Source organism: Dysidea avara, chromosome 10 (genome assembly GCF_963678975.1).
Source record: "Dysidea avara chromosome 10, odDysAvar1.4, whole genome shotgun sequence".
Lineage (NCBI taxonomy): Eukaryota > Metazoa > Porifera > Demospongiae > Dictyoceratida > Dysideidae > Dysidea > Dysidea avara.
Genome location: NC_089281.1, coordinates 14,691,937 through 14,704,172, shown reverse-complemented (window position 1 = coordinate 14,704,172; position 12,236 = coordinate 14,691,937). Strand labels below are relative to the sequence as shown.

Genomic DNA, 12,236 nt, shown 5'->3' with positions numbered 1-12,236 from the left:
TGCTTCCACAATGATATAGGAAAACTAAAAACTTCAAAATATCGATAAAGTAGAGCAGCATAGTGCAAAAGTCACATCATTTGTGAGAAAGCATAAAATTGCACTCCTATAATAACATTCTTTTTTTTGATATAGTGCCATCGTTGATGATCTTTGCAGCCATTTTTGAATTAAAAATTTGACGTTTTTGTCTTCATCTCCCTGAGGCATCATTTTACATGTTAAAATATGGTTCCAAATTTAAGATGTCAACCTAAGAAACAATTTGATTTTGATTTGAAGTCAATAGCTCAACATTTCACTTCAAATTTTATTAGTGATAAATTCTTCAAATTTATGGGGTGTGACTTACCAATGGGGAGGTAACTGTACATATAAAATTTTACGGCTAATACAAATGTTCATATCTTTGGAATGAGATTACTGATTGACTTTAAATAAAAACCAAGTTGTTTCTTTCAACAAGACCTTTAATTTCATGCTTTAATGGTGTAAAACAATGCTTGAGGGAGATAAAGACAAAAATGATGAATGTTAAAATGGCCATAAAGGTCACCAAAGGTCACATATGCAATGGTACTATATCCAAAAATGAATGCCACTTGAAGTACAAACTACGTGCTAAGTTTGATGATTTTCTCACAAAGTGCACAAAATCATCATATTTATGTGCTAAGTGGCTCTACTAGTATATGCTATCCTTGGAGAAATTAATTTAGACATTGACACCTACAAACACTGTAAAATTCAGGCTATATATATTTATTTATTTATTTATTAATGCTTTACAGCACAAGTGCTGAAGGTCTGTAGGACACCTGGTCCTACAGCCTGCTCAAAGACTTTAGCTACTTAAGATGTGTTTGAAAAGTTGGAGAAGTTGGAGAAAGGAGAAAAAATCCATGACTGGACCTAGGTGGCCTCGAACCTGCAGCCATCCGATTTACGCTCGAATGCTTACAGGAGTCTACCAGGTGGTCAGGATGTTTTCTCCTTGTTATTTTCACGTAATTATATCCATATATAGAAGCATGCAGTTGTATAAAGGATTTTGTGAATAAATAAACAAATGGTGTGTTGCAATTGTCACAAAAAAATCTTTTGAAAAATTTCACCCTCCACAGTATGTCTCTGAGCAAACTGTATTGGGCCATCACTCCTTTTGAGCTAGACCTTGCAAAAAATCAATTATTGTGATTGAATAGGATACACATACAGAAAGTTTATTGCTATATATACCTTCCTATACAACAATTGATTGTGGGTTTCAATTATAACATCCTAACCAACTTTCTAACATTGAGTACAGTATACCATCTCTAGACCTGTTTCACAACTACTTTTTCCAGTTAGTTTTTACCAACATACAGTACAAGAGGAGGAGGTTGGTCATGCGTCATAGCCCTATGACGTATTGCTATGTGTTACTGCACAACCAAACACGACATTTGAAATTGCTATTGTTATTATTTAGCCTTTTTGTCACGTCATGCAAAGCATATAATGGCCTTTTTTTCTTAGCTAGGAAAGCCACACAAAGTGGTGCTGCATAGCTGGCGCTGGGAGCTGTGGGTTATTACTATTAATTTGCACATTATATTGATACTGAAGTGTCAGGATCGAACTTTTCTTTTAAGATCATGAGATGTTTGATGATGTGTGACCAAACTGCTCTGCCAATGTACCAATGGGCTTTTCTATGTCATTTTGCATATGTCATTCAAACAGTACCAACAAATGCAAAAAAAACAAAACACTTTCAAAACAAAGCCATTAAAATGTATTACATTCCTTATGTCCATATACCTCGATATATCACCATTCATGATATACCAACATATCGTGGCCTCAACATACAATCGATATACAATATATCAATATTATATGTGACTGTCTCAACAAAAACCTGACTTATTCGCACAAGCATGCATATTGAGAAAATCAAAATTTAAAAAAAAGTAAAATTTACATACTATAAAGAAAAAGTACGCAAGTTTTTATTGGGCCAGTACACAGGAAAGGAAGACTCATCAATTAAAACTATACACCAATACCATCTTATTCACCTGCTCATGGAGAATTCGAACCCTTTGTTCCGTTTCTGTAGCCCCAACAGTATGCGTGTCATGTGTGTTTGTTTATGATGCGGTAAATGTATACAAGATTGTCGTCATTTCTTCAACTAAGTTGCCTTCGTACCCATATACGTAAGTGACTACAGGGCTGATTTGCTAATCCATGGTGAACAATTTAAGCTAAATTTCAATGTTGTAGACTGGAAGTTATGGCAGCGAATGTAAGCATCTGTAATTTATAGTTGCGGTACAATCAGTTATCTTGCTGTCTAGCTCTATATTCCAAAACTACTCACCACACTGCAGATAATGCTAAGAAAATTCAAAAAAAAAATTCAAAAAAAAACATGAACACACAATTCAAAAAATTGTTTGCATTGGGTTACAACTCTCTTTAGAGTTGGACCTAGCAAACAAATCAATAGTTGTGCATTAATTTATATATTGCACTTTGCGTGGGAGGATCAAAGCAGTGCCACGTACTGTATTGTCCATACATTAGCTGCATAACTGTACTGTATGAGTCATACAAAACAGTTATGCAGCTAATTGGGTAAATACGGTACAGTTATGCACTTAATTGAGCAAATACAGCACACTCGGGGAAATACAGTGTATGTACTGTGGCATGCCAAAAGGCACCTCTCGGGCCGAAGCAACATTGAACAGTGAAAAAATCAAGCCTGTAGCCTTAGCCATTATTAAGTTACGCTTGTCTGAAGACATCAGCCAGTCAGTTACTTGCTTACTCGGTCAGTCAGTAGAAAATTCCGTTAAATAATATTATTTTTAAATTCCGTAGCAACTTGTTGAAAGTGTTTTGGGTCGATCTGAAAGCTTGTTTGGGCTTAGTTTTACCAAGAGTTCATAATTATATATACTAAGGAGAGTATCCTACTCTCATATACCCCTGTAGAAGGGTGTATCGTGAAGTTATGACGTAGCACTTCTGAGTTCGTCCATTTTTCTTTGTATAATTAATGATGTCATTAGTTAAACATGATATCAATTGAATGCGTGCCTAATAACGTCGCTAGCAACCAAATTAACTCCAGTTCTAAACGTTTCTCACTGAACTACAATCATTCCTTCATGGGTTCAGACCGCTTCGTAGGCATTTCTTGCTAAGCCATTTGAGAATATGGCTATCCTGAGCATTGCGGTGTGGAATGGTACTAACGATTCTCGCACTTTTACAGCTGCTCATACGTCACAAACCACAACATCTTGTTGTTACGTCATAACTTCATGATACGCCCTTCTACAGGGGTATATGAGAGTAGGATACTCTCCTCATTATACATAATATTATGAACTCTTGGTTTTACCTAACCAATATTGCCTCATTATCATCTGGGAAAATTAAGGCTGCTTTTTGGGTGATATTATTCTGTGGGCCACGCCTACTCCTTTGCGGTCCCTACTATACAGTACAATAACAGTGCTATTGTACTGTATGATATAACACTTAAAGCACCACCTATGCTTATGTAGTGCTGTGTGATAATCGTGAATAATCGATTATCGTTAAAAGTTATTGTTATCATGAAAATTTTCATTATCGCAATAATAGGAAACTTCCATGTGGTCAACATGAAATGAGAAAATTTTAGAATTCCAGGTATAATTTTAATGAATACTTTTAATTTTGTCATAATACTGGCTTCCAGATGTAACTATAAAGCAAGCACAAGTGCATAATGAGTGACACAGTGATAATTTATTAGAGACATTTATAGTATCTACTAGTATTTATGTGTGTGGTCAAGTATCGTGATAATCAGGTACATTATCGTGATAACAAATTTTCATTATCGCACATCCCTATGCTTATGTGTAGAAAAAATACAGCACTCGGGAGGTGCCTCGAGGCAAATACAGCACTCAGCTTCGCCTCATGCTGTATTAGCCTCTCGACACCCCCCCTCATGCTGTATTATCCGTACACATGTGCGGCGGTGCTTTAACTATAACGTACGGTATAAACACTATATTTACTATATAGTTATACAACGGCCACGAGTGCTCTGCCTGATATAAACGCACGAGCCTGAGGGCTGTAAGGCCCGAAGGCAAGTGCGTTATACAGGCAGAGCACGAGTGCACATTGTATAACTGTTATGTACCACTCACCTAATAGGTGGGGAGAGTCTCACAAGACAGCTGTAACACTTATAAAGGCCAGGTTTCTAACTTCGATTGTGAGTAACCAAGCCGGACGTTGCGATGACGTTCCCCCCTGCAGTACTGCAGCCACCTGAGATATTGAAAGCTAGTACGCTATGGGTTATATCACTAACCTGCATTCGCTGTTCGACTCTCATCATGTAGTGCTCAGCATGCCAGTGTGCCATATAGACTAAGCACCAGACTAATCACCATAGTGATTCTCTCGAGTGAAAAAAAGCAGCTAAATAGACGGTTTAAGTAAACAAAACCTAACTACTAAACGATACTAGTCTAATTCTTACTATTCATACTGGCTAAACTCGAATCTGGTGGCATGACAAAACTGGTTCCCACAATCGAACGTAAAGGTTAGTATTATTTAGAATATATTTGTTTTATTGAGTCATTGTCGAAGTGGACTACAGTTTAATCTGGGCTAAGATGGCACCAGACTAGTAAGGTGTATTAGTACGTTTATATATATGTAGACTAGAGTTGTGGCCACCTGCGTTGGCTTATTCGATCGCCATTGGCTGCTTGTAAACATTATACGTATTGGTGACGTTATGGCCCACAATCGACCTTTACATGTCGGGCTATAAAAGAATTCGAGTGATCTGTGAAGTGTCTTTCCACCTATTAGGTGAGGTGTCGTAGTGGTCTTCGCCACCGGCACTTGTGCTATGCTGCACAAAACCGCAGCCAGTGCAATATCTGTATATTGCACTGCGGTCGGTGCATTATAACTTATAATGCACTGGTTGTGGTCTACAAAACCGCAACCAGTGCGTTATAAGTTATAATGCACTCGCTGCGGTCTGCAGCAGTGCAATATACAAATTATGGCACTGGCGGTGCCTTTGAACTGCCCACGCAGAGTGGTACATTACATAATATACCCTCACATACAAAAATTGATTGTGGGTATGGGTTAGACACTACCACTACACATGTTCCATGACTCATCTTCTATTCACTTCAGATAAATTGCCAATGCACTTCTACCAGCAAACCTTCAGAAGTACCATCGCAGTGATTGTATCGGTTATAGAATGACCACTTTGCCAGTGGGTGGTGCAGTTTCAGCCAAGCAGACCCAATATCAAGTTTGGCTTCATCCTCTGCAAAGGATAATGTCCCTCTGGTGGCCATTATATGGGAGTAATGAAAGCACTTTCAAGGGATTGCACCTTGTATGGTACTTAACTTTAATAGAAAAATTTCAACTGATGATATCTGCTGTACACATTGCAGGACTAATAGTCAGTTCGTATTCAGTTGAGCCCCCACCAAATATAATAATATTTTTTAAAAAGGTGTGTTCACTCCCAATGGTTTTGTACTGGAACAAGCATGTTTTTATGTTGTAAACATGTTTGCACCTTTTGATAAACAGTTCTGGTGTTTCAAGGACTTCACAGCACTACCAAACGTTTGGACGGCTGGCCCTTGTAAAAGAGAGTTTCTAACAAATCTGGATGCAATTTTAAAAGAGTATTTTTCTTCACAGGCGTACCAGTGCCATATGCCATACCCAGCAGCTCTTACACCTGAATGGACTGCTACATAGTGGACCAAGATGTGAAATAGTATTTTTCTGTCAAGATAGCTGAGGCAACTAAAAAACACACCAAGCAATATCTACACTTTTGCGAAAACAGCTACTTCACCCCTTTTATCAGTATTGCTAGTAGCTTGAGGTACCAGCAGACCTACAAGTGCCTTGATAGTTCTACAGGCTAACATTTGCAGAGATATAGACAGTCATACAAACCTTGACAGCCCCTGCAGATGATGACTGAACACCTTTCAACCACTGTGCTAGCTTTGACATACTACTCCATAAGGCCCTTAGAAATTGTAGTTGCTAAACAGACAATAAGTATGCTTTGATAATGCTGTGAGCTGTTGTTAGAAAGGCAGCAAAAAACAACACAGTATAAACAAGGAGCCACATACTAACGTGTGTGCTCTGCCCGAACACAAGGGCATATACAAAGCAATAATTGCTTTAATAGAACATACATCTACTCTAAAAGAACACACACTAACAACAAAGTACTCTAATTGAACAGCCATGGATATCGAGATGCTAGAATCAAGTGTGCTATTAGTATCTTGAAAGACAGCCAATCACAAATTTGGTTTCACAAATGAAGCATCCTTGCTATGTTTTCAGTATTCAAATCTTTGGGAGTTTGTAAAAGACGGAATAAGGAATAGCGGAATAACGGAATAACTCGCATCACAACGAACGGGCATTTATATGGCTTATGCAATGTTAGGGTGATTGTACTGTTACAGCTGTGAACTCATCCTTCGTAGATATCCTTACAATGTTAGGGCGATTGCATGTACTTTTACAGTTGTGAACTACACTGCTTCGTCGCTCATAGCCGTCCTAGCGAAGTGATTACTATGCTCTTACTACTACTGTATGTAGCTAAGTATCATTGCGCTAGCACAGCTAGAATATACAGTAGTTAGCTATTAGTTTCGTTTTAAGTCTTCATCCTTCCAGTGGAGGGATGAAACGAAACGGCTGTCACACCCCCTTTTGCTTGCAACATTGGTACCATACTTTACATACAGTAGTTGCTAGTAAGAGCTATAATCAAATGTAATTTTGCACTTCGTAAGCGGGTACTGTATGTTAAGTATGGTACCAACGTCATGAGCAAAGGGGGCGTGGCAGTCGTTTCGTTTCATCCCTCCACTGGAAGGATGAAGACTCGAAAACGAAACTAATAGCTAACTACTGTATATTCTAGCTTAGTTACATACAGTAGTAGTAAGAGCGTATAGTAATCATTTCGCTAGGACATCTATGAGTGACGAAGCAGTGTAGTTCACAGCTGTAACAGTACACGCAATCACCCTACATTGTAAGGATATCTACGAAGGATGAGTTCACAGCTGTAACAGTACAATCACCCTAACATTGCATAAGCCATATAAATGCCCGTTCGTTGTGATGCGAGTTATTCCGTTATTCCGCTATTCCTTATTCCATCTTTTACAAACTCCCCAAATCTTTGTTATATAATTAGTCAAATGATTGGTGTAAGGTTTCCTTGCCATGAATATAATTAAGGTATCCAAACCAAGAAGACTAGTATTTTTTTTTAATTGTTAAAAATGAAGTAGGGATCTATGTAATAAAAAGTAGTGAAACAAGATATGAATGATGGTATTACAACATAGCTCGGTGGGAAAGTCCCTACTTTGGCATTGAACAGCTAATGTACCAAAGTAGGGACTTTCCCACCGAGCTATGCTGTAATACCCATCATTCATCTCTTGCTTCACTACTTTTATTGCATAGATCCCTACTTCATTTTTTAAATTAACAATTTTTTTAAAAATACTAGTTTGTTTAGTTGTTTTTTTTGTTGTAGCACAGCTAGTTACAGTGCAACTTGTGACTGTTCTATTAGAATATCATACATGACTGTTGTATTAGAGTGACTGTTGTATTAGAGCATCTCAACTAGCTATAGACCAATAAGGAGTGAGGTCATCTTGTTTACTGGTAAGTAAACAGCTAGTTTGTTAAAAGGTGTAGTCTCAGCACTTTATCGCCTATAGATGTTTATTTGATGGGCATGGTCGCGAACTTATCGTGAACAGGATCCCAATTGCGAAGGAACTAGTATACCTCTTATAGTAGCGCCGGGACTGAAGCACTTCTGAAATCCAGCTCTGAAATAATTCTGCGGCATCTAAATATGCTGCTGAAAGAAAGTGTTGAGGAAAATTAATGCCTCGATATGGTTTTGTTGGATGAAGAAGACAAGCAGCCTGATTGAAGATATAAGAAACAAGGCGCAGAGGGCCTACACTTGTCGGAACCCCAAAAGGCACATCCCACCGGTGAGTTTGTTATTGTGGCGTAAAATGGTGGCTTAAGGGTGCTCTGTACAGTTACGCGTATGGCTTCTGAGGTTAGCACAGCTGGAGTTTACTAATGGATTCCCATGGTCACCAGTAATTATCTAATTAGTCTGTGGCTTGTTTATTGCGTGGCGCGCCCAACAAGAAAATGTCTTTTATGATGAAATATCCTGCCACAAACGAAGAAAGAAGAGCGATATACATGAAGGAAGCGAAGTAAGTGTTGTATCTTCTTCATCGTGGTCTAATGAATATAGCGATCCGTAATTTACCGACTATCTTCCGGTTACGCAATTAAGAAACAATAACTGTGGCCACAGAACAGCTGCGGGCGCCTCAGTTTCTACACCATGATACTAAAATTAGAACTAGTTCGTCATTTTAGACCCGATAGGCATGAAAATTTCAGATGGGCAAGCATGGTATTTATGCATTAAAAGAGCGTTTGTCGTTTTTTTGATAGCTCCTTCTGGCGAAGAATGGCGTGGAGGTAAAGAAGACTGATTAGTGCCAGCACAAAAGCGGAAGAAGAGTATCTGATGACTGAGAAGCCAGAGAACAAAAATAGAAACGCACGTTTGTTTGTACAGTTTTCAATAATGTATTTTTAAAGAATCAAGTCTCTAGGGCATAAACTGTGGGACTAGTTCTAGTTTGAAGCGAAAATTTATAAGTCACCTTCTACAGTGAGTTAAGACATGGGATTTGAACTAAAATGTGCAGTAGTGATAGCTTATTGCAAATAAAAAGAGTTGAGCAGAATAGTTCAATCCATTCGTAAGTTATAGGAGAAATTATAATTTACGGGAAGCCATACGCGCAACTGTACAGAGCACCCTTAAAAAAAATTTTCTGTATCCAGTCACCGGTAAGTGTTTTCTTGTTTTTAATTCTGTATTTCATGTTAGATGTACTAATATTATTCCATAAAGGAGATTTTCGTGGCATAAGATGTCTCTAGGATGATTTTGGAGATGGAATTTTAGGCGGCGCGCATCATGTTTGGGGGATCCCTACTTAAACAGTACTGATAACCATAAACAGGTTTGTGGCTTCATACAAGAAGAGAAAGATAGCATTGTTCTCTTTCTGAAAGGATTATCACAGTGATGTGTTGTGATAGAAAGTGCAAAAAAAATAGAAGTAAGCCACAAATCTGTATGAAGTCTGGCGATTGACCACAGCATTGGTACATCTTCACCAATTAGTGGCTACCTAATGCTATTTCTACACTTAGTTTGTATCCCCACCATCCCCATTGTCTTCTTCCGTTATGTTAATTGCTGAGAACTAGTCACGTGCCACTGAATAAATGATCACGCACGAATATTTGCCCATTTATTTTATTATTTTAAACCACAATGCAAATGAATATAAATCTGAATTTCGGTTTATCATTGGAGCCTATATTTTCTTTCACTAAAGTACATAGTAGTGGAAGATTGTTTCTGTGTATAAGAGTTCATTAAATCCTACAGTACTGTGATCTCATGGTGATAATGATAAGTGGAAATGGTGCAGTAAATAATATAACTTGACCAAGCCATTACCCTTAGCCAGACAATGAATTACGTTTAGTTAAACATCATGATCACCATGATATAATCCCACTAATCCATGATATAAGAACAATTTCATACTGTTGCCTCAGAATAGTATGGATATGACAATGTATGGCTGTACACAATCTTGAGTGATGTATGATAATATAGTACACATGCCATGATACAAGTACAACAGGCACATGATGTGTATGTATGCTATATGATAAGTACACAAAGTATGTACACAGCTAATAATGATAGATATTACAATATAGAATTGTGGTTACTGATATATACCAGTAATATCTTTCCATTACACATTGCTAGTATGAATTTATTGCAGACTGATTTGTACTCACCTCATTCTCAATTTGTGACCCAACCACGTAGAAGTATAAATCAACATTGCTACGGTACACACATGTGGTCCCCTCCAACATGACAATCTCGGCTATTATACAAACACATCACAATAATGTACAATCAGATATAGCTACACACCATTGGCTCGATGTGTCTTGTTGAATAATGTCTCTTCAAATTTCTGTTGTTCCTTTAAACTAGGGAAAGTGTCATCATAATACTGTGTGGGCGATGTTATCAGTAGTTAATCACTTCAAATAACGCTCACCTTACTAAACACTCTCTTACCATCATTATCTAATAACAGTATAGCCTTCACTGATACTAGGGATGGCTCCTATTACACGTGACATGTCTCATGACGCTACAAATTCGAGAACTCACCACAGACTGAAGCTCCATTGTGTGACCGACTTCCGCTACAAAAAATTGACCGTCAGGTGACTATCGGTATAATTTTCGATAGAATTCTAGAAGTTTCTGTAGTCTCGTGATCCCATGTCAGCATTTACTCAGATAGCTAATAAGTGGTTTAGCATCAATTCGTTCAGTTAAGACGTAGAATAAGGATTGTAGTCGTTGAGAAATGGGTCTATTAACAATACAGTTGCCAACCAGCTCGGGCAAACTGTCTTACCTACAAAGCCAGGTTAGCCGTGTGCGGCGTGTTGGGTATTCGCGCTTTTAATATAATAGCCAGTATCTCTGCCTCTCAGAGAATTTTTCTAGCACGAAACTGTACAGAGTGGTGCACAAATTAGACAGTTTTATTTTTGTAATTACAGTAATTAGTCTTTTTTGTTGTTGTTTTTGCCTTGCCATGCCCACAGTGTAGTCCTCTACTTTTTGTGTTCGCATGCTGTCCGAGGTTTCACATGCCTATTTGTTTTGTTGTACATCTTTTCATCACAATTGTTAATGATGGTTATCTCTCTGTGTTGTTTTTAGTATCCAGCTGGTCATGTGTCTAAGTCTACCCAGTCAGAGATAGAACAGCTACTGAACACGAGAAATATTGTCGGGTCTAGCCTAGGGGGAGAGCAAATGGTTTTCCCGCTACTTGTTCCCGCCCCCGCCTTACCCACCCCACCCCCGGAAGACATCATACAAGATGAGGCGTGGCCAGAAGTAGATACACAGAAAGATGAGGTGGTACTTAATGACGAGTACTTGTGTTCTGAACAAGCAGAGGAGCAACCCTCTCTTGAGTTGGTGTTGGGAGAAGAGCCCTCCTTCCCTGACTTGGATAATGAGTTACTAAACCTGTTGAGCGTGAATGATGAGTACATTCCTAATGATAACTGGGACCACATGGCTGATTCACACCCCTCATCAACAGATGATGGGACATCATCGGCTGGTAGTTTAAATGATGAACGTCTACCAGAATGGGACCTTGATGATATACTGCCTCCAGTTAGCAAAAAACCATCCATTGCTGAATCTCCACCTGTGCAGCTGCCATCAACTCTAACTACTGCCCAACTACATCCTACACCATCGTATTATCTGCCAGCCCCTCCCCCAGCAGTACAGCAGCCACACACCCTCCCTGTTAGTAGTGACATCATGGTGAAACTCAGCGTACCAGGCCAGCCAAACCTGTCAGTAACCCTGGAGAGAGACAAGCTACTTGACATGCCTGCTGATAGCTTCAACCACTTAATGGATCGATCTGGTCTATCTGAAAATGACATGGCTTACATGAAAGAATGGAGGAGGAAAGGCAAGAACAAGATGGCTGCCCAGATAGCCCGTAAAAGGAAGAGAGAAGAGGTAGATGAAATGGCAGCTGAGGTGGACAGCTTAAAAGAGGAACTGGCCATGTTAAAGGAGGAGCAGAGATCACTGCAAGTTGAGTTGGAGCATTATCCTCGTGAGTGTCGCAGATTGGAGCACGTCATATTAACCAATTATCGTGATCACCATGATAACTCTGTTACACCGGACACTCACCAAATTGTGTTGTTGTCAGACACTGTATTGATTGCTCCTGTGGTGCAGTAGATATGTGTTCACATCTCAACTGGAGGTGTGTATAAACTGGTTGGTTTATTTTAAACCATTTGTTAGTTCTGATATAACCGTATTTGTACTCTGGTATGTCAATGTATTCCTTTTTTGTATTTTGGTTATTGTACAGTTCATATTTGGCTTGTAATGTATCTTTAAATAGTAACACATGATGTAA

The 12,236-nt window shown here is 38.7% G+C and overlaps 2 protein-coding genes and 1 long non-coding RNA gene across 4 annotated transcripts in view; 2 read left to right on the top strand and 1 right to left on the bottom strand.

The window, feature by feature from the left end:
- Positions 1-10,580, bottom strand: part of LOC136268542 (coatomer subunit zeta-1-like) — a 12,841-nt gene extending 2,261 nt beyond the window's left edge. Inside the window, exons 1-7 of one of the 2 annotated variants that reach the window (XM_066063918.1) lie at positions 10,430-10,580; positions 10,314-10,382; positions 10,184-10,265; positions 10,042-10,133; positions 6,019-6,111; positions 5,915-5,966; positions 5,792-5,862 (exon numbers count right to left, since the gene is read on the bottom strand). In XM_066063918.1, coding sequence (XP_065919990.1) covers positions 5,807-5,862; positions 5,915-5,966; positions 6,019-6,111; positions 10,042-10,133; positions 10,184-10,265; positions 10,314-10,382; positions 10,430-10,447 — 462 coding nt within the window. In that variant the 5' untranslated portion in view covers positions 10,448-10,580 and the 3' untranslated portion in view covers positions 5,792-5,806. Of the gene's footprint in view, positions 1-5,791; positions 5,863-5,914; positions 5,967-6,018; positions 6,112-10,041; positions 10,134-10,183; positions 10,266-10,313; positions 10,383-10,429 lie in introns of those variants that run through there. The other variant, XM_066063917.1, reaches the window with a different exon arrangement.
- Positions 8,037-8,753, top strand: LOC136268544 (uncharacterized). Its single transcript, XR_010707021.1, has 2 exons — positions 8,037-8,354; positions 8,602-8,753. It is a non-coding gene; the product is annotated as an uncharacterized lncRNA (long non-coding RNA).
- On the top strand, positions 10,515-12,236 carry LOC136268536 (transcription factor NF-E2 45 kDa subunit-like). The gene is made up of 2 exons (XM_066063906.1): positions 10,515-10,694; positions 10,994-12,236. The coding sequence occupies exons 1-2, from the start codon at positions 10,632-10,634 to the stop codon at positions 12,050-12,052; spliced, it is 1,122 nt and encodes a 373-aa protein (XP_065919978.1). The 5' UTR covers positions 10,515-10,631; the 3' UTR covers positions 12,053-12,236.